Genomic DNA, 24,994 nt, shown 5'->3' on the forward strand with positions numbered 1-24,994 from the left:
CAAGTCATCGGTCATCAGTGATTGATTCAACCTGCTTGGGAGACAATTCGCATCGCTGTCCCCAGGCACAAAACAGACCCCGCCTTCAGGACACCCACACCCTCCCCCTGGACCCAGAGCTCTGCAGAAAATGGAAGAAAATATAAGTCAGACGTTCACAGATGACAGAGTGAAAGGGCAGAGGAGTGACCAAGAGGGTACGAGTGCTCCTACACAAAATGTAAGCACTATGTGGCAATTACTAGTTCCCTGGGGGCGTGAAGGGCATTCAGAAAGCAGGAGACCTTGCGGGGAATAAGGGAACCCATGTGGTCCTCGGTTTCTCTTACCAGGCTCTCGATGGCTGAACAAGATGTGTGGGAAAATGTGACCCAGTGTTCAGAGGAGCATGACTGTGGCTACTGGTGACGGGGAAGACTGGGGGAAATGGGACACACCATGACCTGGGGTTTGAACAAAACAGCTCTGTGGCCAGCAGGGAGATGGGTCCGTGGGAGCTTTAAGGGGCATGAGAAAGGATATAAAACTGCATTTCTAGGGATGCCTGGGAGGCTCTGTCAGTTGAGCGTCTGCCTTCGGCTCAGGTCATGATCCCAGGGTCCTGGGATGGGGCCCCATGTCCGGCTCCTTGCTCAGGGGGGAGCCTGCTTCTCCCTCTGCCGCTCCCCCTGCTTGTGCTGTCTTGCCCTTTCTCACTCTCTCTCTCTCAAATAAATGAATAATTTTTTTTTAAATAACTACATTTCTTCTTCTTCCCACCCTCTAGTGTCACCAGCCAATTCTGCACATTCTGGTCCCCCTGAGACGTGGGGGCACAGAGGGAACTTCTGGGGCTTGCTCCCAAGGTCATCAGGAAGGTCAATTTCTGCTGAAACATCAGGTATTCACCAAATACAGGAGAGAGGGGTTTCATACACTTACTTGAAGTTCCTCTCAAGGAAAAGAAACAAGAAAAACATGTAGCGTGAGGGGCCTCCGGCTGGTCGGCAGAGGGAGCAGGCTGATTGCTTTGGAAAGCGGGAACTGGACATTTCCCGCTCGCATCCCCAACAGGCTTCACACTGGGCTTCTCTCAGGACAAATCAAAGTCCAGACTTGGGGACGCTGCTGTCACTCAGAGACCCAGCACACAGGCTTGCTCCTTCTCCTTCTCCTCCTCCTCCCAGGACCCTCTCCAGCCCCTGCAAACCACAGGCGCCTAATAGCCCCCAAGGAGACAGTAGGTACGCTTTCAAGGACCACGCTTTTTGTGTATAAAACAATTCTGCAGCATTGTTAGGGTTTTCATTTTGCTGAAAACCTTTTCAGGAAGTTGTCTTACTCTCTGGAGCCATGAATTAACATTTGACATTCTTTGTATTCATGAAGTCCCCTGGAGCTCCCACCATAAATTGTCCTGTGATAACCGCCCGGGGAATCTCGGGGCTGGAAGGAACCTTAAATTGTATTGCTCATCCTGCTCCCACCCAAGTCTGCCACCCCAGAGGTGCGTTTCCCAGTGTCAGCCCCTCAAAACATCAGCTCCAGGGGCTGCTGGCAGATTATAAAGGAAAGAGACTGATGGAGGGAGGAAGAGAAGGAGGGGGGAATGGAAAGAGGGAGGCGTGGAGAAGAGGGGGGTAGGATCCAGGAGGGAGGAGGGGAGATGGAAGGGGGAGGGATGGAGGAGGGAGGAGAGAGGTGGGGTGGTAGAGATGGAGGAGGAGAAGAAAGAGGGAGGGAGGAGGGTAGAAGGGAAGAAGGAAGAAGGAGGAGATATTCATTATTATTATCTCTTCCCTCCTGCTCAACTATTCCCAACAGATCAGATCCTATACTAAAAACAAATAACATAAAATAATTTAAAAAGAGACAAAACCCTCTCTTTTGCTGCCTGATTCCCACCTGCTTCTCCATCCCCCTCCACTCGCATTCTCTGCCACCACCTGCTTCTCCACTCTCCCCCCCGCATACAGTGGGCTCCTGGGAGGTCCACACTCAAGTCTCCAGGTGTGCTGTCCCTACCTCTAGCCTCTCCTGCCTCCCCCCCCCCCATGCTGGCTACCATCCCCTCCGTGGAGGCAGCTCCTGGGGAGGGCCCCAGGGACCCACCTGTCCCACTGGGCCCAGACCACTCCCAATGCCCATTCCAGCCCTGGGACAGTAGTCCAACTTGATGTCTCTCCATCACACCCTCCTCAAATCTGTCACCTCCCTTCTGAAAGCAACCAGAATCCACCCCGGTGTTAGACCAGGCCACAGTCACGTGGGGAAACATGTCAGACTGCTAATGATGAAGGCCCGTGCCAGCCTTCATGTCATGACTCAGATGGCATCTCTCCAGCTCAAAACCCTCCAGCAGCCATACACGTCCCTCAGCCCACCAGCAGCCTGGCTCTGTGGGTAGCTTTAGAGTTCCACTCCCACCCTCGCGCCCTTGTGCACTCTACTGCAGGCCACCCTTGCCCCCAGGGCCCTTGCACTAGCTGCTCCTCTGGTCTAGAGCACATTTCCCTGTGTTTCTGTGAAATAGGCAATGTGGGAGGGGGCAGGGAAGGCCCTGGGTGGCTCAGTCGGCTGAACATCCAACTCTTGAATCCAGCTCAGGTCATGATCTCAATGTTGTGGGGTCGGGCTCCAGCCTTAGCCGGGAGCTGCTTGGGATTTTCTCTATCCTTCTTCCTCTGCCTCTCCACTCCCTCTCTCTCAAATAAATAAATATATCTTTTAAAAAAGAGAGAGAGAGAGAGAGCAGACCTGTAGGAGTCACTTGTGCTGAGCCCAGGCCAGCAAACCAAGAGGTCATACTTAGCCTAAGTTCCAGCCCACTAGGAATGTACATAAGCTTTAACCGGTCAACCCAGGATTATCTGGTCAGCAGAAGAGTGAGCCCCGGAAAGACCCCTTGGGCTCCCCTTGGGAGGGCAGCCTTGCCTGAAACAATGCGTTCTTTGCTAATAATTTCTTTAAAACATTCTTGCTTTCCCCTTTCTATAGCTCTGGGCACGCCTTCGTATTTGCTGAAAGGGACGATGCCTAACACCTGATTCATGAATCCCTGAACAAAGTCCATTTGATCTTTAAATTTACTCAGTTGAATCTTTCTTGTTTAACAGATTGAACGTCACCTTCCCGGCAAGGCTGACCGTAACCACATTAATAATTCTCCGGGCACTCCTGGCCACCCTCATCCCCACCGGCCGGCGCTTACCTCCTCCCCGTATTCAACTCAAGCTGCTTCCTGTATGCGTGGACCGTGTCCCTGAGCTCGGGCCCAAGAGCAGGGATTCAGCCTGTCCCTTCATTGACTCACCCAGGTCTCAAGACCGATAAACGGTATAGAAATAGAGTTGAACAAATAAGTCAATTAACAACCACATAATTCATCAGGCGCCAAACATCACAACAGCCTATGTGTCAGGATGTTGTAGGGATGAATGACCTGTTTCCAGGTACTTGGAGAAATCGACTTTTTATGATGCTATCTTCTCAGTTGGATGTCGGGAAGACGGCACTCTGTAAGCCTCTGTCTAGCTAGTGATTATATGTGGACCATGTAATCCACGAGTAGTAGGGAGCTACTGAAAATTTCACATGAGTGTGCTCTGTGGTCGAAGCCGGGCTTCAGGACCGTCCCTCAGGTGGCCGAGTGTCAGGATCTTATAGGATCTCCACGGAGCCTCGGGCTCCTGCTGGTACACCCAGCCCTCAAGAGACAGGCACCTTCGGAAACTATTAATGAAAGCAGGATATGAGGCCACGAAAGCCTCCAAGGCTTGACTCTCTCAGAAAAGGACAGTATGTCTTCACCTCCTTCAAAGGAGTAGAGTAAGACTTCTGAGAAATAATGCCGTGGGAGCCCAGGGAGAAGAGTAAAAATGAGTCCATGACCCAGGATTGTAGCAGGATACACAGGTCAGGCAGCTCAAGACAGAAATGTTTCCACCCACTAGGCCAAGTGTCCCACTGTGTATATATAAGAATATTACTCAGCCATAAAAAAGGACGAGATCTTGCCATTTGCAACAACATGGATGGACCTCAAGGTCCTCAAGGGTATTCTGCTAAGTGAAATAAGTCAGACAGAAAACAACAAATACCACATGATTGTGCTTATATGTGGAATCTAAAAAAACAACAACAACAATAAATAAATAAATAAATAAACAAACAACACTAACAAGAAAAAGAAAACAGAAAGAGATTTGTAACTACAGAGAAAAACTGGCAGGAGAGGGGAGGGGGATGGTCGAAACAGGTGATGGGGCTGGAGACTGATGCACTCCCCACTGTAAATTAAATAAGTCAGGGAGATGCAACCCACAGCCTGGTCCATAGCATGGTCCAGTAGACGGTGACAGATGGCAACACAGAACGTGGGGAGCCCTTTGTGACACACAGAGCTGTGGAATCACCACGCACATCAGCCACGCTTCAACAACAGACAGGATCAAGGAAACCCGTGACACCGGAATCCTGCCAGGGCCCTCAGCTCACTCTAGCCCGAGGCCCTAATGGGCCTCAGTCCAAGAGCTTACCTACCATCAAGGGGTGAAGAGGCACACGTTCACATCCCTCTCCTCCCCCAAAGTCCGTTCGCCGAGCACCACGGTCAGCACGAAAGGAAAGCGGACCACATGGGCCACCTTAGACTCGCCATAAAGCCGTTTGCAGGATTGGGTGCTGTTCTGTTCTGCCCAACATACCCCTGGGGAGCCACCCTGCATGGGGGCGGGTGAGGTAACCCCAGCCTCCTCCTGTGCGACAGACCCAAGGGAACCTCCTCTCCTCCCGGCACGCCCAGGGCCCCTCTTCCACGGTGAAGGTCACTAGCTAGACAGAGGCTCACAGAGTGCCGTCTTCCCGAGATCCAAAGGAGAAGATAGCATCATAAAAAGTTGATTTCTCCAAGTAACTGGAAACAAGTCATTCATCCCCACAACACCCTGGCACATAGGCTGCTGTGATGTTTGGCACCTGACGCTTTGCCAGAAAAAGGCTTTTTCTCAAATTCTGCTCGTGATGCACCGGCCACCAAGAAAAACAATGTAAGAGCGAAGAAGCAGTGGCTGAAAACGTTCAAAGCCAAGACCACCGCCACTTGGAAAGGAAAGAAATGCTTTTATTTTACGAAGCAGGAGGTGAAGGGGCTTCGCAGTGATCTGCACAGTGAGGTGGCCCCTGGGTTAAATTGACACCCTGGTGTCTGTCTTTCTGACCCTCTGGTCTGTCCGCCACGCTCTGGTCCCCCAAGGGAGTCACTGTCAGGAGGACACAGCCTGTGCTCAGGCCACTATGGGCAGGCCCCCTCTGTGACACCACCTTTGGCTTCGTGAAAATGCACTAGTGAGTTATAGTGTGGAGAGCACGTGCCCAGACAAGGAGGGCATAAGACATCAAGATGCCCATCTTGCCAGCGTGACCCCAGTCCCCCAGCTTCTGTGTGGCAGGTGTCCCACTAAAGGACGGCATCTCTGCCTGCTCTCCTAACAAACAGATCCCAGGTGGTCCCCCTGATGACCTCCCTTCCGTCCCTTTCCTCCTGTGCTCCCCAGCCTAGTCTGGGCCCGGGACAAGAGGCTAGAGGAAGAGCATCGCTCAGCGCTGAGTCCCCCCCACCGACCTCAGCCACGTGGCTATCAGGCTGCTGACCACCCGATCGCACCCAGGGGTCCACATCCCAGTCAGGCACGCCCCCCACTCCTCTTTGTGAGCCCTGCCTGGCCTGCCCCCCACCTTCAAGTGCTGTGGTCCAGCTGCTCTAGCCTGTAACTGACCACCACTTCTCTCCCACACGGATATCACCAGCCAGGTCACCAATGAACTCCTATGTGTTTGCAGACTGCCCCACGCATCCCCAAGGCACAGTCCCCAGCCTCTGGGGATCCCGCTCTTCCCCGCAAGTAGGCCAAATTTTTCTGGATTGACACAGGAGAGGGAGTGACCTCTTCTGTTTCCCTAGCTCAGATGGGGGACATCAGGAGTCTGACACGTGAAACCCCTGTGACTACTGTCCAGACTCACTATGAAGGGTCTTTAGACGTCTTTGGACGCCTGGTGTCAAATTCAAAGTCCCACAGGATCCCGTCTTCTCAGCAATCACTCCTGTGTCTGGATGGCCCCAGACGTTGTAAGTTAATCGTAAGCAATTAGAAGGGGAAATGGACTTTCTTTAAATGCTCTTTGGAGCGACTACAGAGAAGCTCCAAGACTTCCTCTAGACACGGGTCCAAATGCAAAGCATATCCCTCCATAAAATGGGGGTGTGGGTGGGGTGGCTGTGTGGTGTCTACTCACAGGTCCCTGGTGTGGCACGGGTACGGCATGGCCTGTGTCTGCGCAGCCAGTTCCACGTCCTCCTGCCCAGTCTGCACCAGGATGATGGCTCTCTCAATCATGTCTTGCAAAGGGACAAAGATGTAGTTGTACTTGAACCCATCGGCTGGTAGGCTCTGAGGATGAAACTTCCAGGAAGGGTTTTTCACTAAGTCCGTCCTCATGCTGTATAAGATGCTGGTCCGGATAGTGTAGGTGACGTGGGGTGCCAGCCGCAGGGACGGGGCCCCCAAGTTCCTGTCTGCCAGGGAAGTGTTGAATATGACACCTGCCGGTGGAAAAGAGAAGATGGGGTCATCACACCTAAGGGCAGGAGTCGAGGGAAGGTGGATGAGCCATGAGACTCAGCCCAACCCCCTCTTGGGGAACAGACCACGCCCTGGAGAGGCATCACTGAGTCTCGCTGTTAGGCAGGCAATGCTATATAAACACCTGCTGTGGGGCGCCTGGGTGGCTCAGTGGGTTAAGGCCTCTGCCTTCAGCTCGGGTCATGATCCCAGGTCCTGGGATCGAGCCCCACATCGGGCTCTCTGCTCAGCAGGGAGCCTGCTTCCTCCCCTCTCTCTCTCTGCCTGCCTCTCTGCCTACTTGTGATCTCTCTCTCTGTCAAATAAATAAAATCTTTAAAAAAAAAAATAAAAGAATAAACACCTGCTGTGTGTCCCGGTTATTTGCAACAAAATAACCTACCAATGTAACAAAATGATTTCTTTTGCACCTTTCCAGGACTTGAAAAATGACAGCAGGCTGCTCAGATAATCCGACTTTCCTTTTCTGGGGTACAGATGCCTGCGTGAGAATGAGGCACGGAAGGTGCAGTCTTGGGTTGTAGAAGGAGGAGATTAGGGATGGAAGGAACAGCACAGGGACTGTGGTCAACAGTACGGTGACAGGTGTTCACGCGTCGCCTGTGGTGAGCAAGGCGGGACGTAGAGTTGTCACATTTTACTGATGTCACGTGTGTCAGCTAGATTTCAATTTCCAAAAAGAAACCAACGTCTTTGGGATTATCGATCATTCATTTTTTTTTTATTTAAATTCAATTAGCCAACATATAGTACATCATTGGTTTTGGATATAATATTCAATGATTCATTTGTTGAGAATAAAGATCATTCAAAATGTGAACATAGGGACTCAATTCCGGCCCATGAATTCTCTGAATTTCATACACAGTGCCTACTGGGGGTGGGACAGGACCCTCCCGAGGTTCACATGTGCAAGCCCTAACCCCCAGCAGGTCAGAAGGTGAGCTCCCTTGGAGACAGTGTCCTCACGGAGATGGTCAAGTGAGAAGGAGGTCCTTAGGGTGGGCTCTCACCCAGTAGGACTGGTGTCCTCCATCAGGGGAAACCTAGACACAGACCGCACAGAGCCGACATGGTAAGAGACCCAGGAGAAGGCAGCCATCGACACGCTGAGGCGAGGCTGGAGCATGCTCCCCTCATGGTCTCAGAAGGAGCCCACCCTGCTGACACCTGGATCTCAGAACCAAGAGAATATAGATTTCGGTCGGTGGTCCTGTCATGGCAGCCCTCAGCAAACTGATACAAACCCAGATTTTAAAAAATAATGCAATGTTCATTCAGGATTCGAGAACACATCGTGCATCCTGAACCAATGGGCATGAATGGATGAAGTCGGACTGGCTATTATCTCCCCCTTCTCCGCACACTCAGGACGTCAAGATACTAAGATAAAAGTCAAAGTGATGTGAGCATAACTTTAACCAGGAAAGATATAATTTTATCATGTGAGATTTAACGGTAAAATGACACCATAAACTAGTAAACACAGGTGCTGGGAACGGTGTGGGGCCAAGCATCTGAGACACAGACAGACACAACTCATCGACTCAAGGTGAATCTTTCTGCCTGGTTTCGTTCTGTTGGGAAAGGAGGTCTTTTTCTTTTCTTTTCTTTTCCTTTTTTTTTTTTTAAAGATTTTATTTAGTTAGTTGACAGAGAGACAGAGCACAAGTGGGCAGAGAGGCAGGCAGAGGAAGAAGCAGGCTCTCCACTGAGCAGAGAGCCTGATTCGGGGCTCAATCCCAGGACCCCAGGATCATGACCCGAGCTGAAGGCAGAGGCTTTAATCCATTGAGCCACCCAGGCGCCCCAAGGAGGTCTTTTTCTTTCTGAGTCACTGGCACACACGTTTGGGGGAAATACGCAAAATGGCAAGCCCCCAGGAGCCGGTGCCAGCAGGAGTGCATTTTCTCACAGAATACTTACTAGCCAAGAAGCTGTTCTGTTGCATAAGCTCACGGGCTTTCGCCTCCAGGCTGGCGACAGACTCCAGTGCCTGGAAACGGTCCAGCACCACGCAGGAGGAGAGGTTCACCAAGATGCGGCCGAGGACTCGGATGCGTTCAGCACCTCCGTGGGCAAACATCTTGTCCAGCTCCCCTCCTGAGGACAGTAAGCGGTACAGGACGTTACAAGTTCACTCAGTCCCTGGGAGGAAAAAATCCCTTCTTGAGTCACACTCTGTTCATATGCAAGATGAACCTGTTGGCTGGCTATCAATTCTGCCTTTTGGGTTTTGGTTTGGGGTTTGTTTGTTTTTTGTTTGTTTTTGTTTTTGTTTTGTTTTGTTTTGTTTTGTTTAATAGGCTCTGAGCCCAAGGTGGGGCTCAGATTCATGACCCTGAGAGCAAGAGTCTCGGGCTCCACCGACTGAGCCAGCCAGGTGCCCCAACTGTGCTCTGTGAGTGCAGTCCCGTGACGCCGTTCCTTACACGGGAATGAAAAGCTGTGGAAGCTCAGTGGGTGAGTCTATGGCCCAGGGATGCCGGGCGGTGGGCAAAACACAGAAGCAGCCAGTCGGGGGCAGGCCCGCGAGCAGCATGGAAGGCCTTGCACACAGAACCCGGCAAAAAAAAAAAAAAAAAAAAAAAACCACATTACTGTTCCAACCTGGCACTGAGAAATTCCAGAAAACATGCCTTCACCATCACATTGGGCATTTTGTGAAAGTCACTCGCTTTGTCATATTAACTTTGTAGAGACAGTGACCCAGGATCAAGGGGCATTGTCACCACGGAAATCCGATCCTAGTGCACTCTGCCCATGTTTGTGCCTTTGAAATGGAAATAGACCCAGGGAGTAAAGCGGGCCCATTCGTCAGCACGGAACGTGGAGGAGGACACGGTACGTGAGCTCTGGCTTCAGGGAAGAGCTGGACCACAGGTCAGAGAGATGTGGGAAAGCCAAACGACGCAGAAGAACATGAGAACCCTGCCCGGGGAGGGACACGATTACAGAGGTGTTCAGCATGATGACAGGGAGAAGATAGGGATGATCATGGGTCGCCGATGTCACAGCATCACCGTGGGCCGGGGCAATGTGTCTGCAATCCACTGGGGCAGGCCACCCCATCCCCCTGGGCCTCCTTCCTTAAGAGACCCCCAGAGACTAAGTTGCTCCAGACTTCATAAGGAAGAAGGGGTAAATGCGCATGGAAACACACCGACATGTTTTCACACACGTACGACACACACAAACACAGTGAATCATAGAACCACATAGACATAAGACAGCAAAAGGGGCAGCTCTTAAACACCGTAGTGGCCCTTCCCTCAGCCACCAGACCCACTTCCATAAGGACCATCCCTGAGCAGATTTTCTGGATCCCAGGCCAAGACACTGGGCCTGCTCCCACAGGGCTGGCCATTCTCTGCTGAATGGGAGCCCACACTGGTTGAAGGAGAGCCTCTCAGTTTGGACCACATCTGCTGCGAAGACGGAGACACAGCAGGCCTACTATTGGGGAAAAGTGTTTGGGGCCTCACAGCCAAGGGTCAGATGGGGTACACACCTCCCGCTCCCTGAGAGGCAGCTGTGTCTGCTCAGCCCTGACACCCTACATCTCTTGCTTAGGGAACAGGGATGATGATAATCGGCTCAGTGATATCTTGCGAAAGATTACATGAAATAATGCCGGTAAGCCTTCGGGCACTCCCGGTGTCCAGAGCAGGCCGAGCACTCGATCAGTGCGTCCTAATACCACGGTTATGAATATATTAGAGAAGATGGATCACCGCCAGAGGCACAGACAGAATGTGCACCCTTGATCCGATCAGATATCAGCTTATCAGACGCCGCCTCAGAGGACAGCACAGGATCGGAGCGATGCCCAGCCTGGGGGGCAGACTTCCAGATCGCCAACCCCCACCTCCACCCCGAACGAGACAGAGCGCTCAGCCCCGGTTTGTCTGCTGCATTGTCAGGCTCTGCACAGCGGGCTCAGTGCGGCCCATGCAGAGGCAGAGCTGAGGCCAGAAACTGCATTTTTCCTCGACCGGTCACCCTGGTGGCTCCAACGTGCACAGCTCAGCCGAGCGGAGCCATGCCATGCTTCTTGGGCGTAAGTTACCCCCGCGGACGCCCAGCGCAGGAGACTGGAGGGCAGCTGAGGGAAGGATGCAGAGAAGACAGGACCCCAGGAGAGCCCTCACAAGAAGAAAATCTTGTGAAATAAGTGATTCCCCCCACCCCAGGAAAGTATTATAATCAAGTCTCTTCCTTTTATTTCCATATAAAATTACGTCTCATTTTCCTGCAAATGCTGAAGCAGAGGTGATGCTTTTGGGTGAGGCACCACCTTGACTCCGTGACTCTCCGGGCCCTGGGACTCCATGTAAGAAGCATCCACGCACCACATTCTGAAGACGTCATTTACACTGTGAAATGTCGCTGTGAGGGCAGGCGCCCATGCGTGTGCGGCAGCTGCACCAGGCTCTCTGTGGGGGGTTCATTCTATTGTTCCGGAGCACGGTGGGTGGGTGGCTGAGCTCAGAGGTTTCCGCGTGCAGTGACACAACCCAGAGCCATCAAAAGCCACAGCATGAGACACACGGGTGGGGTGGGGACAGCTTGGGGCACAGGAAGAGTGACACTATCCCCGCGTAGTAACTGCTACAGGGAGCCCAAGAATGGTAGCAGGGACGTCAGCAGCACACGGCTCTGCCCCTGGAGCAGCTCTATGTGATTCCATGTTTTGCACTGGAAAATGATTTTTTTTTTAAAGATTTTATTTGTTTACTTGAGAGATAGAAGAAGAGAGAGGGTGCGCACATGAGCAGGGGAGGGGGGACTGAGGGAGAACAACCATATATGGGAGTTTGACATGGGGCTCGAACCCACGACCCTAAGATCATGACCTGAGCCAAAACCAAGTCAGACGCTTAACAGACTGAGCCACCCAGTCACCCCTTGTGTCGGAAAGTGATTTTGATCTGCAAAGATTCATCATCCTCGTCTTCCATGGGAGGAAAACCATCTCGCCTGTGGAGTTGTTCTAAAGTAAAGTTTGTTCAGCGCCCGTGTAAGAAGTGCTCACGCTGACAGTTAGAACTGCTGGAGAAGAGAGCCAGGCCCAGTGGTCTTCATTTAACCCTTCAGGATGACGGCAGACAGAGCAACTAGAAAGCGGGAGACCAAAGCATGCGTTGTGAGGGGCTCCCAGTATGCCTGCTGCTCGCTCTCTTGTGTTGGAGGGACACCCGCAGAGTAGGGAATTTTACAGGACGGTGCAAACCAAGGGCGTGTTTACATTGCGGACCACGCATCTCAGAACACATGCTCTGTAAGCTCACCCACTGGGGTCTAATTCAGAGCCACGGCTGAGGGCGGCTCCTGGGCCTTCACCACCAGAGAGCGTGTTTGGGAAACCGGGAGTATAACCCGGAGTGGCCGGTCCTGCTCCTGCCCAGGCAGGGGAGTGGAGACTCAGCCCCACCTGCCATGGACATGGTCTTCTCGCCCCACATGACCGGAGTCAGGCAGCCCATCAGCACTCAAGCCGACACGGCAGATGGAGCCCGCAGGCCAGTTCTCAGAACGACGAACAGTGGCCTCGTCCCATCAGGGACCTTGGGTTGCATGCGGGTTGTCTAGAGTTAAGACAAACAAGGGGTGCCTGGGGGGCTCAGATGGTTATGTGTCTGCCTTCCGTTCAGGGTGTGATCCCGGGGTCCTAGGGTCAAGCCCCATATCAGGCTCCCTGCTCAGCAGGGTGCCTGCTTCCCCCACTCCCTCTCCCCCCTCCCCTGCTCCTGCTCTCGTTCTCTCTCAAATAAATAAATTTTTAAAACAAATCTAAAAAGACAAAGGGCTTTAGATATTAGGGCTGCTTGTCCCACTGTGCCCCAGCCAAGAATCTCTTTGAAGTCCTGCCCGTGGCTGAACACAGCCTCCAGCCTCTGTCTCCAGGGACCCTAATCAGAGCGCGCTCACAGCCCTGCAGGCGGCTGAGCAGAAGGCAGAGCCCACGGCTTCTCCCGTCGGCAGAGCAAGGGGCTCAGCGCACACTCTGCCCCATTCAGGTCCCCACACCATGAGCTGTGCAGGCTCTGGTCCTGTCCTGTTGGCTTGATTCACAGTCCCATCTCCTACGGAATAAAATATGCCGTCCCGACCACCCAGGAAGCCGGCCCAGAGACTCAGACAAGGAGAAGCCCAAAGCTTCAGGTAGGCAGGAAACTGAGCCTTCAAACTCCTGCACCCGACCCCAGAGACGAAACGTTGTTTCACCTGAAAACAGAACATAATAGCAGGCCCCACCTGCCACGGACATTACAGCAGACTCACCCAGCGGCCCCAAACTAAGCCAACTGAAGAAAATATAAATATCGAACACGTTAGCAATAAAAGACAAAACACAGCCTCAAACTGTATAAATCCTACATTGACAGAACATAAGGACAAACAGACAAGTCCACAGTCCAAATGGGAAGTTTCACACACACCTGTAAATAACGGATAGAATGATTCTACGAAAAACCAGTAAGGGGGCACCTGGGGGGCTCAGTCAGTTAAGCACCAGCTCAGGTCATGATCTCAGGGTCCTGGCATCCAGCCCCGTGTCATGCTCCTTGCTTGGCGGGGATCCTGCTTCTCCCCCTGCCTGCTGCCCCCTCTGCTTGTGCTCTCTCCACCACGTCCCTAACAAACAAATAAATAAAATCTTAAAAAGTAAATAAATAAACAAACGGAAAATCACAGATATTTAGAAAATAAGCTATAAACTTTCAAACAACCCAAGGATCAGAAACAGCACACTACAGTGAATGCTAATGAAAACAGAACATATCAAAATCTATGAGAGGCAATGAGACAATGTCTAGAGGGAAGTGTGTCATCATAAGTGTGTGTGTACACACACACACACAGAGAGAGAGAAAGAAAAAGAAGGTAGAAATCACAGATCTGAATCTCTCTCTCAGGAAGTTACCAAAAGAAAAAAAAAAAAAAAAAGGTGACAAGCCAAAGAGTGTGAAAGGACAGAACCAGAAACAAAACACAAAAACATGCAAAAAAATCAGAAGTCAATGAAATAGAAAATAAACACAATTATCACTAAAGCCAAACACTTGTTTTATTAAAAAAAAAACAACTAACATTTATTACCTTCTAATAAGACTGATCAAAAAAATAAAAGTATGAAGAGGGAGAGAGAGAGAGAAGAACATAAATCAAAATGTATCTGTGAAATTGGGAATATTCCCACATACCCTTCAGATGTAACAATGAATTTATACAGTAAAATTGCTCAGGAAATGCTTCTCCCATGCACCCTCTTGCAGACTGGCATTTTAAGATATCAACCAGCAAAACACGATCATAAAACAAGAGTGGGGAGGCTGAAGAGCCCAGGAGACCCGGTCTCCCACCTGGGAGAACAGAGCAGGCAATTCCTGGGAGCACTCGGGGGCACCCGCCAGCCCCAGGGGCAGGAAGGCAAGCCAGCAGATGTCTGTCCACACAGATGGAGGGAACCCGTCTCCCCCAGAAGGGTGGCACACTGGCATGGAGGGCAGGGGACTTGAGGAGCCAAAGAACAGAAAGCCTAGGAAGAGGGAAACATTGTGAGAAAGGAAACATCATTACAACCTGCAGCCTAATTCTGCACCGAACTGTATTCATCTGGTCGTGATGTGGCTATAAGGAAAACGATCACATCACCGCAGGGGAGCGATGGGGCCCAGAGGAAGAAGCAAGGCTGCATCTCTCGAAGCGGGGAAAAATGGATTAACTGCTATGTAAAGATAGAACGATACATAATGTATCAGGCCATGATACAAAGATACAATCCACAGAAACAGCTAAACAAGTTTAAAGTAGGTTGTGCTAGGGGTTGGATGTGGTAGGGGGCTGGACAGGAGACTTTTAGGAACAGGAAGTCCTGAAAGACATGAAGAATCTTTGCAACAGAATCCATTTCTTTATTTTTTTAAGATGTTATTTATTTTATTTTTAGAGAAAGAGAGAGAAACAGCACCACCAGGAGGGGCAGAGGGAGAGAGAGAAGCCCAAGCAAACCCCCTGCCGAGCAAGGAACCTGATGCGGGGCTCCATCCAAAACCCCTGAGATCATGACCTGAGCCAAAACCAAGAGTCAGATGCTTAACCAACTGTACCATGCAGGAACCCCCAGCATCCATTTATGAGCTGTTTGCAGGATACTGTAAACAGTGTGATCATTTTTGTGAAAATACACATACCCGCGCTCGCATGAGCCATGCAAATCTGTCTGAAAAATTAACCCCAGGCTGCCTCTGATGATGAGGTTATGCATAGATTTTTTTTTTTTTTTGGCTTCTTTGTATTCCTAATATTTCTATAACAGGCATAAATTCCTTTTGTAACAATCCAACAGTTACCTTTAAAAAGTTAAGGAATAAAATCAAGAGCCTGACTGGACAAACATTCTAGGAAATTGCTACAAATTACTTGCAAATGCTCCCTTTTGGCCCCAGGCTCCAGATGCTGGTTCCAATGCAGAGAAATAGATGACCTCACTAACAATTTTTTTTGTTTTATTTATTCATTTCTTAGGCAATCTCCTAAGTCCTAAGTCCTAAGTCTCCTAAGTCCAACGTAGGACTCAAACTCGTGACCCCAAGATCAAGACTGGCATGCTCTTCCAACGGATCCAGCCTGTGATTTTAAAAGGATGCATGGAGTAAGGTGATCAAATTCTTTACCTACAGAGTTACAGAAAGGATCTTTGTAAAACATACAGAAGTACTTTTAATTATTTGAAAAATGACTTAAGGCAGTGACATTTATTTTTAAGTATCATTAACCTGGGGCACCTGGCTGGATCAGTCAGTTAAGGGACCCACTCAGGTCTTGATCTCAGTGTCATGAGTTCGAGCCCCACATTGGGTTCTGCACTGGGCATGTAGCCTGCTTAAGAAATAAAATAAAAGGGAAATAATTTAAATTCATTAACTTTTCTATGGGAGTAAATTCACCATGTCTGTGTTTTTCAGAAGAGGGAAGCAGGGTGCCTCCCGCAATGCCCGGCCCTCTGCGCCACACCACAGGCGGCCACCAGCCCCTTTCCAGGCACAGGCAACACCAGAAGCCAGAGACTCCCTCCCTTCCCTCAGGGGACCACCCAGCAGAGCAGGGCTCCTGAGATCCTGCCCGGGATGCTCCTGACAAAACCCAATGTTGCCACCGCATCACTGTTCCTAACATGGCCTTCTGTGCCCTGTGCAGTAGTGGGCAGGGGCTCCAGATCCTGGCACAGGACCCAGCTCTCCTTGTACTTAGTGAATGATCGTTCAATATCTAAATGAATTCATGCATTAACTAGAGAGACACAATACAACCACTGGTGGGCTGATAGAACTTTTTAACCTGAGCTCCAAATTTTCAAGTCAATGTACCTGCTTTCATTCAACTATTAACTCAGGAACACTCATTTGTTTCAAAAACTCATTAATTGTTTTAAGTCTCATTTATTCTTGTATTCACATCAGAGGCCTTCCTTTTTGACCACGTTCCTTGCTAATCAAGCCCTGACTCCATAAATCAGAAAATTTCAGGTACGAGGAACCTTGGAGGAAGAGCAACTTGTCAGTGTCACCCAGAACCTTGGAGGTGGAAGGATGAGGGCGCCAGTGGTGGGCCACTGGGTAAGTGGACCGTGCCACGCCCACCCACGTAGTGGGCACGCCCACTTATTTACATGGACACGCCCACATACGCAGACACACTCGCCTAAAAGGACACACCCATGGACACGCCCACCCGCTTATACTCACACACCCCACCTACTTACCATAAGTCTGGAGCTTTTCCGTCAGTTTATCAACATCAATGTGCAGTTGGCTCTCTATAAAGTTTCTTATAAACTTGTTCCTCAGAGCTTCCTAAGGAAAATAATACAGCGTAAACAAAAATAATCTCATTTCCTCTTACTAAATAATTCTTCTTAGAGTTATTCGAAGTTTCATCATACAAGAAAAAGACACGTAAAGTGAATCTTGATCAAAGAGGTTCCAAAAGTCATGGTAAATGACAGGCTAACCGTTGGTTAGGACCCCACCGTGAAAAACAAGAGTACTGACTCTGACAATTTAGACTGTCATTGAAATTATGCATGGCCACTGAAAACAAAGAATGAAGTAAGAGTTGACTTTTCAGGAGAATTTTCTAACAAGAGGAGAGGGTGATGCTTTATAGAAGCTCATTTACAGGGCGCCTACCTAGCTGGCTCCGTCAGTAGAGCATGTGACTGTTGCTCTCCTGGTCATGAGTTCAAGCCCCATGTTGGGCGTGGAGCCTACTTTAAATGAAATAAAATAATCCTTAGGGCTCTCTCTGTCCCTCCCTCCTGCTCACACACCCATGGGCACGCACGCGCTCTCTCTCTAAAAACAAACAAACAAATATTAAACTAATAGATAGCTTTCTTAAAAGCTCCTTTCCAGTGTGTTCTCCACATGCCAGTTGTAGAGACAGGGTCCCTCACATGAAACCACTGTGGAAGGCTTTCTGTATTTCCTGAACCCTTTTTGGCCATCAAATGTCTTCTTGGGAAGAAACTCACAGATCATGATCCACGTGATCCCTCATTCATACTGATGACTCCAAATCTTCTTCGTCCATGTTTTTACTAAGGAGGGCTCCCCAAGGTGCTTGGAGTGAAAGCCTGCCTCCTGGTCGATGCCCCCGGCAACAGCCAACAGCCCACTGAGACCGAGGGGGACACTCTGAGGTCCTGAGGCCAGAGCCAGGACTCAGCAAGGAGGGGGCTGGCAGAATGAGGACTGATTCTGGAACTTGTTCGTTCCCTAGCGAATACTGACACGTGACCCTGACTCCGTGTGAGCACACAGCCTCGAAACTTAGGACTTCCAGTAAGGAATTCTCAGTGTCCACCCTCTAAATTCAGGTCTGTGATTCCTCAGCCTCTGCTTCCTGGATGTGAGGATTCTATGACCCTCGCGTACGGATGACAGGATTTCCTTATGAAACACTGGGGCGCACTTTTATTTTACTGGAATCCTGTGTATCTTTTGTTGAGCATCCGCCGCAGGCCAGACCAGGGTGGGCACTTCCTGTGTATTAATCATCTATGCTCGGCCACATCTCTGAGAGGGGATCGCTTGCTTTTCACTGAGCAGAAAGGCCGTCTGGGTCTGGTCTGGTGGCAAGAGCCAGGTGTGGAATACAGGTGTCAGATGCTACACCCCCAAGGGCTCCTCACACTCCCTGATCGTGACTGCCACACTGGGAGACGGTGCGCCACTCACCACACTTGGTCCTCAAAGACGAGAACCTCAGGCAATGGAAGAAGGAGTTGTGTTTCTAACACGGCTGCTTGACACGGTGCTGGCTCATGGGAGGACCTCTCCCAGGAGCCACGTGGACCCCGGGATTGGGGTGGTGGGGAGTCAGGTGCTCACATGACTTCGGAAACTCTCCGTTTGTTGTTCACGATGTTCCATGTAATTACTTCCAATGGCAGCACAGACTCTCTCAAAGCCTAAGCTATCTATGATCTGACCCATTAGAGAAAAAGCCTGCTGATCCCAGTATTAACAAATTAATCCGTGAGCAAATAAGTTCAAGAAGAAAATGACAATAGCCCTCGCACTCACACAGCGGGGGCCACTGAGAACCAGCATCGCAGACCGTCAAACACCAGGATGGGACTGACGGCTGTCTCTGGGCTCTGAAACCACCTGGGTTTGCCCCAGACCAGCAGCTCCCTGCCAGGCCCACTGCCAGAAGCCGAGGGACCCCTGGCACGGGACTCCCCAGGGGAAACTGACCGCAGCTCTGGGACAGTTCACTCCACTTTTGGGCTAGACCGGGAATGAAAGCCAGCCGGGCAGGATCCTGAGCTATGAGTCGCTTGGACTACTTGTCTGGTGCATAAGAAACAGACCAAACAGAATAAAAAGGTGAGCGTGATTTCTCCTGCCGTCAGATTTAGGGGACTTGCGGTTACACAAACGTCCCAGGTTATGATGGGGCCTACCTCCTGTGAAGTTCTGAAGCTCACAGCTGTCAGGCAGGAGTTGGCCATCTTAAACCACAGCCCCCAGAATTCTGGAATATGTTAGGGTGTAGATACAGAATGTCAGGGAGTGATGACTGGCCCTTTAAGTAGACCCACAATTGGAAAAGTATGCAAACCACTCAGAAGAGCATTAAGGTACAGAAATGTGCCTCCGTTTACGGAATTTTTTTAAAAGATTTTATTTATTTATTTATTTATTCATTCATTCATTCATTCATTCATTCATTTATTTATTTATTTATTTATTTGACAGAGAGTGAGCGTAAGCAGGGGGTAGGGGCAGAGGGAGAGGGAGAAGTAGACTTCCCACTGACCAGGGAGCCCGATGCGGGACTCGACCCTGGGACCCTGAGCCACGACCTGAGCCAAAGGCAGGTGCTTCCCTGACTGAGCCACCCAGGAGTCCCTCCATTTATGGAATTTAAAGAACAGGCAAATACTATTAAATTATTCATCGTGCTCATAATAATGACATCTGGCACGCATCAAGCCCTTGACAATTCACAAAGCTGACTTACACATTCAACTCTAGATCATTATTATTAGTCAGCAGACAACCACACCCAAGGGGCTCTGTGGGCTCCTCTGAGGGGCCACTCCGAGTTCAAGGTGCGCCCTCACAGTTGCTCCCACTGCCCCTGGCCCTGGTGTGAAGGCGGCTATCACTCACTTGCAGCTGGTCGAGCATCTGGTCATTTCCTCCATTCTGAAACATGCTGGACATTTTCAGCAGCGCTCCTGTTAACATCTTTAGCTTGTCCACGAAACGGAACGTATGATTTGCCTGCAAAACAGCACATGTGGGTGTGTCTCCCACTCTATCATACTGCCTTAGGAAGATTCTTAGGGGTTGTGTGGGGACAAGAGGGGGAGAAGCCTTAGAGACACGACCGGCCACCAGAGGAAAGATCCACCAATGTCACCAGCAGGACACCGATGCCTCCCCAGGCCAGGTGACTGGCTCTAGCATCCTCATCTCCGAGGTGAGCCCTGAGACCACTCTCATGGACTCTCCCTGCAAATGCCATCCACCCATCCAGCACGGTGGCCCCAGAACTGAGCTCATTGTGGGAACAGCAGATGTCCCCAGTTATGTCCCCAGCTACACAAAATCATGTTTGTCCACATTTCCTCCTCAAAAATATACTCTCCGGGGGCACCCGGAGGGGCTCAGTTGGATTAGCAGCTGGCCTCGGCTTAGGTCAGGATCCTGGGGTCTTGGGATTGAGTCCCGAATCAGCCTCCCCACTCAGCAGACAGTCTGTGTCTCCCTCTCCCTCTGCTCCTCCCCCCTGCTCGTGCTCTCTCTTGAGATCACTCTCTCTCTCAAATAAATAAATTAAAAATATATATGTTCTTGGGTAATACCATGCATTTGTTCTACGATACCCAAGACTTGCTGAAGATAGAGGACAACCACCTATATTTGATCCTTTATTGCTGTTGGCAGGACAAATGAGCACCAGACTTCTGTAAAACAATCTGGTATCATAAACATATTCCTAGTCAGTGACCCCCACACACAAAAATCCCATGCCTTTTTTCTAAAGATAAAACAACTCTATCCTCAGAAATGATTTAAGTGAAATAGAAAACGATATCCAGAAAAGTGGCCATGGCAACATTACTCTATTTTTAATTCTGAAATGGTCTACGTGCCAAAAAGACAAGGCTGAGTAAAGAGGGTCTGGGAGGTCAACCACACGTCCCTGGGGTCACCAGGAGACCCTCCTCATGGCCCAGGTCACACCAGCACAGGAGGCAAAAACAACTGCCCCAGAAGAGAGAAGGTGCTCCGTGAAGTCATGGTTTGCTGCCAGCCCAAAGACAGGGCAGGGGTCCCCCTGGGCCACGGCCGGAGCACCCTTGAACAGCGCCCCTCAACCCCAGCAAGGCCTGGAGCCTCTCCTCCCTCAGCTTGGCTACCAGATGCATGGAGCGGTGTGCAAGGGCTTCAGTCACATCCACACTTCCCCCTCTGCCTTCACATGAACCTGTCCCATTTGCACTCACACCCTTGCCATCGTTTGCCTGCACGGCTAAGTGCGATCCACTATGTCTACGGCTTGCGTCATGACCCTTGTGGTCAAGAGACGAGACCAACGCGTGAACAGGAGAGAGAAAGCTCTTCATCTGAGCTGATTACATGAATGAGAGGAGAAAACGTAGACAATCTCGGCCTTGTGTTTTCATAACGAGTCCAGGAGGGCCGAGAAGGGAGTAATTAGAAGCCGAAATCTGGGCTGAAGACTGACCTCTAGGCCGCTGACCCCAGAGTCAGCCAACGGCAGATGGGCAGCATCCTGGAAACGGCAATAGGACAAATCTCCATGCAGAACCAACCTAGGACGCCGTCCCATCTCCCAGAGGACAGCCACGAGACACAGGAAAAACAAGACAATCCAGGACAGACGTGGGAGAGCCAAGCCTAAGAGGACTCCAGGCCCAGGGGAGGAAAGGGGCCAGAGCAGAGTCAGGAACCACAGAAGGAAGAAAACTCCCTATTGCTCACAAGAACCCCTGAGTCTGCGTGTTTTGGAGCCTTTCTTAGAACAGGTGAAAACATTCAAGCAGACGAGTGTCTAACAGATCTCATAAAATCTGGAATTCCAATTGAAAGTGGAGTACACATCCAAGAGTTCACAAGAAGCTTCTGTCTTTTTTTAAGATTTTGTTTATGTTTTTGAGAGAGAGAGAGAGAGAGCATGAGCAGGGATGAAGGGTAGAGGGAGAGGCAGGCTCCTCCGTGAGCAGGAAGCCCAACTCTGGGCTCAATCCCAGGACACTGGGATCATGACCCGAGGTGAAGACAGACACCTAACCGACTGAGTCACACAGGCACCCCAACACAAGAAGCTTCTTAAGATGGAAAAAAAAATGTAGCTTCAGATAGTTTCTCTGCAAAATTAAAGGTCCGTGTTGGTGAACCACAAACTCTGGCTCTAAGAGGAAACAGGACAAACCCAGAACTCCTGCATGCAGGCCATCTTCAGATGTCCAAGCAGAAAGAACCCAGGCTACCTGTGAACGCTCCTAAAATAAGTTCCTGGAGCCCAACCTGAGAAAGAGTTAACTCAGTGTAAGAATATGATACATCTCGTAGGGCACCTCCCCAAGGGGACCCCATCCCTCCCACTCCCTCCCCTCCAGCAACCCTCAGTTTGTTTCCTGAGATTAAGAGTCTCTTATGGTTTACCTCCCTCTCTGGTTTTGTCTTGTTTCATTTTTCTCTCCCTTCCCCTACGATTCTCTGTCTTGTTTCTCAAATTCCTTGTATCAGGGAGGTCATATTGTAATTGTCTTTCTCTGACTTATTTCGCTCAGCATAACACCCTCTAGTTCCATCCATCATTGCAAATGGCAAGATTTCATCTTTTTGATGGCTGCATAGTATTCCAGTGTGTGTGTGTGTGTGTGTGTGTGTGTGTGTGTGTGTACGCACGCGCGCACATATGTATGTGTATATATACACACCACATCTTCTTTATCCATTCACCTGTTGATGGACATCTAGGTTCTTTGCATAGTTTGGCTATTGTGGACATTGCTGCTATAAACATTCAGGTGCACGTGCCCCTTTGGGTCCCTACATTTGTATCTTTAGGGTAAATACCCAGTAGTGTGATTGCTGGGTCGTAGGGTAGCTCTATTTTCAACTTTTTAGGAACCGCCATGCTGTTTTTCAGAGTGGTTGCACCAGCTTGCATTCCCACCAACCGTGTAGGAGGGAAAATAAATAAAATCTTAAAAAAAAAAAAAGAATGTGATACATCTCTGATACCGTCAAGATGGTGCTGAGCCATGAAACCATTCAAATAGAGAACTGATTTTAAAGTTTATTTATTTTAAGTCATCTCCACACCCAACGTGGGGCTCAAACTCATGACCCAGAGATGAAGAGTCACATGCTCTTCCAACGGAGCCCGCCAGCAGCCCCAAAATTGATCTGTAAATAGTAGCTAACAAAGTCCTAAGTTTAATCCAGATGCACATGACAATTCTTGAAAAGAACTGTGACCATTATAAGGCTATAATGGGAAGGTTATAACTGAAATTAGAAGTCCCAATGGTAGATGATTATGATGCCAGTTAATGGGACGATAACCTTTAGAACAGCAGGCTCCATCAGCTACAGAAGGGGTGAAGGGTGGGCATGGAGACGGGCAGGGAGGCAGGAGCTCCCACCCCAGTGAGACAGAAGGGCTCTCAGCATTCACCGTAAGAGGGAAGCTCAGCACTGAAACACAGACGGGAGGGACGCTGGCACAAAGTGTGCAACTCTCGATCTTGGGATTGTGGGTTCGAGCCCACATTGGGTATAGAGAAGACTTAAAAATAAAATCCTTTTTTAAAAGATTTATTTATTTATTTGACAGAGAGAGAGTGTGTGTGCACAGAAGCAGGGGCAGCAGCAAAGGGAGGGGAGAAGCAGGTTCCCTCGGAGCAAGAAGCCCAGTGTGCGACTTGACCCCAGGACTCTGCAGTCATGACCCAAGCTGAAGGCAGACACTTCATTGACTGGGCCACACAGGTGTCCCTAAAAATAAAAACTATTTTAAAAAAAAGAAGAGTAGTAAAAGATAACCACAAGGACAAAAGTAAATGTTAAAACTGTGACAGAGAATTAAACAATAACTTTAAACTTGCCATTCACAACAATAACTTTGAATAGGTCCAAACATCCAGTTCAAAGGGTTTCAGACCCAGTTTGTTAAGTTAGTCAGTAAGTATCTATATTTATGGAGTGTCTGTAAGCCAGGTCCAGGTATAGGTGCTAAAAATACAGCTATGCACAAAATACACAAAACTGTGTTCTTTTTATTTTGAAGATTCATTTATTTATTTGAGAGAGAGAGAGCATGTGCGTGTAGAGGGGGAGGGGCCGAGGGAGAGAGAGAATCTCACACAGACTCTGCACTAAGCACAGAGCCTGACTCGGGGCTCGATCTCATGACCTGAGATCAAGACCTGAGCCAAAACCCAGGGTCAGACGCTCAACTGACTGAGCCCCCCAGGAGCCCCAAAAAACCCTTTTCTCATTAAAGATTATGATCTACTGCACAGACAATGCTATGAAAGGCCAACTGGGTTGTTACACTGCACTGAAAACAAAGGATTTAAATATCAAGCAAAACGGAAAAAGCTAGAAATGGTAACCGCCACCAAGATAAAACTCGTGAATAAGCAGAACAAATCTTGTTTTATTATGAAAAAAAAAATGGAAATTTATGGACTCAAGAGCATATCACCAAAATACATGAAGTCAAAAGAACCAGAAGTAAGGAAGGAATTTGATAAGACAAACAGTGGGTGACATGAAGCCTTTGTAGGACCAGGCGGAGAGTCCTTGAAAAATCAAGTCCAGCAGATGGACCCCTGTTTGGGGTTAAAACCTTGGCTCTGCTGCTTATCAGCTGCATGCTCTTACCCAAATTACTTAAGCTGTCAGCTTCAAGCTTTGAGAAAAGTGGGGGTAGTGGATCTGGTGGTATTAAAATAAACGGACCTTCCGGTGTCTCACGACCAGGCCTGGCCCATAGCAGATGCTCAGAACACCCGTCCCACACAGTCAGTCCCCACACACATACACAGATGTTGGGTGGCCTGAGGGGAAGATCTAAAAATCTTAAACCTACAAATAGAGAACACACACACCCCCCAAATGCAGACGTATGTTTACATATGTAATGTGTTTTATATATGTACAAACATCTCTATATATCTTATTACAGTTTAAATTAGTTGAAATATCCTAATTTATCATCTGAATGCATATACACCCTCACTTCTCAAACATCCAAGAAAACTGTACTGAAACTGATATGCAGTAAAATCCCAAACCATAGGAATCATTTAGGTGCATATTACGAAATTAGAATTTCTTAGCCAAGGTTGGCGTCAAGCTCTCAGCCAAGGTTGTTTAAAAGTAACAGGTTAAAAAGTTTAGATATCACAAATAACTCCTGACTTATAGACATTATTTAGGACACATTCATCCAAGAAGTTGTGCAAATGTTAGCTATAAGAGCATACCAGATGAAACCAAAATTCAGACTCGAATACATTTGTTATTAATTAAAAAGTGAAACTTAGGGAGGAGTCAAGGTGGCGGAGAAGTAGCAGCTGAGACGACTTCAGGTAGCGGGAGATCAGCTAGATAGCTTATCTAAAGATTGCAAACACCTACAAATCCAACGCGAGATCGAAGAGAAGAAGAACAGCAAATCTAGAAACAGAAAATCAACCACTTTCTGAAAGGTAGGACGGGCGGAGAAGTGAATCCAAAGCGACGGGAAGATAGACCGCGGGGGGAGGGGCCGGCTCCCGGCAAGCGGCGGAGCAACGGAGCACA

General features: G+C 49.4%; 1 protein-coding gene across 1 annotated transcript in view; it reads right to left on the bottom strand.

Moving 5' to 3' along the window:
• LOC111157011 (ATP binding cassette subfamily A member 13) overlaps positions 1–24,994 on the bottom strand; it is a 326,661-nt gene that overhangs the window by 189,275 nt on the left and 112,392 nt on the right. Inside the window, exons 29-32 of the mRNA XM_022518213.1 lie at positions 19,313–19,426; positions 16,393–16,483; positions 8,550–8,726; positions 6,277–6,583 (exon numbers count right to left, since the gene is read on the bottom strand). Coding sequence (XP_022373921.1) covers positions 6,277–6,583; positions 8,550–8,726; positions 16,393–16,483; positions 19,313–19,426 — 689 coding nt within the window. The remainder of the gene's footprint in view (positions 1–6,276; positions 6,584–8,549; positions 8,727–16,392; positions 16,484–19,312; positions 19,427–24,994) is intronic.

The sequence above is a fragment of the Enhydra lutris genome, unplaced genomic scaffold (assembly GCF_002288905.1).
Source record: "Enhydra lutris kenyoni isolate GAN:26980312 unplaced genomic scaffold, ASM228890v2 scaffoldscaffold51, whole genome shotgun sequence".
Lineage (NCBI taxonomy): Eukaryota > Metazoa > Chordata > Mammalia > Carnivora > Mustelidae > Enhydra > Enhydra lutris.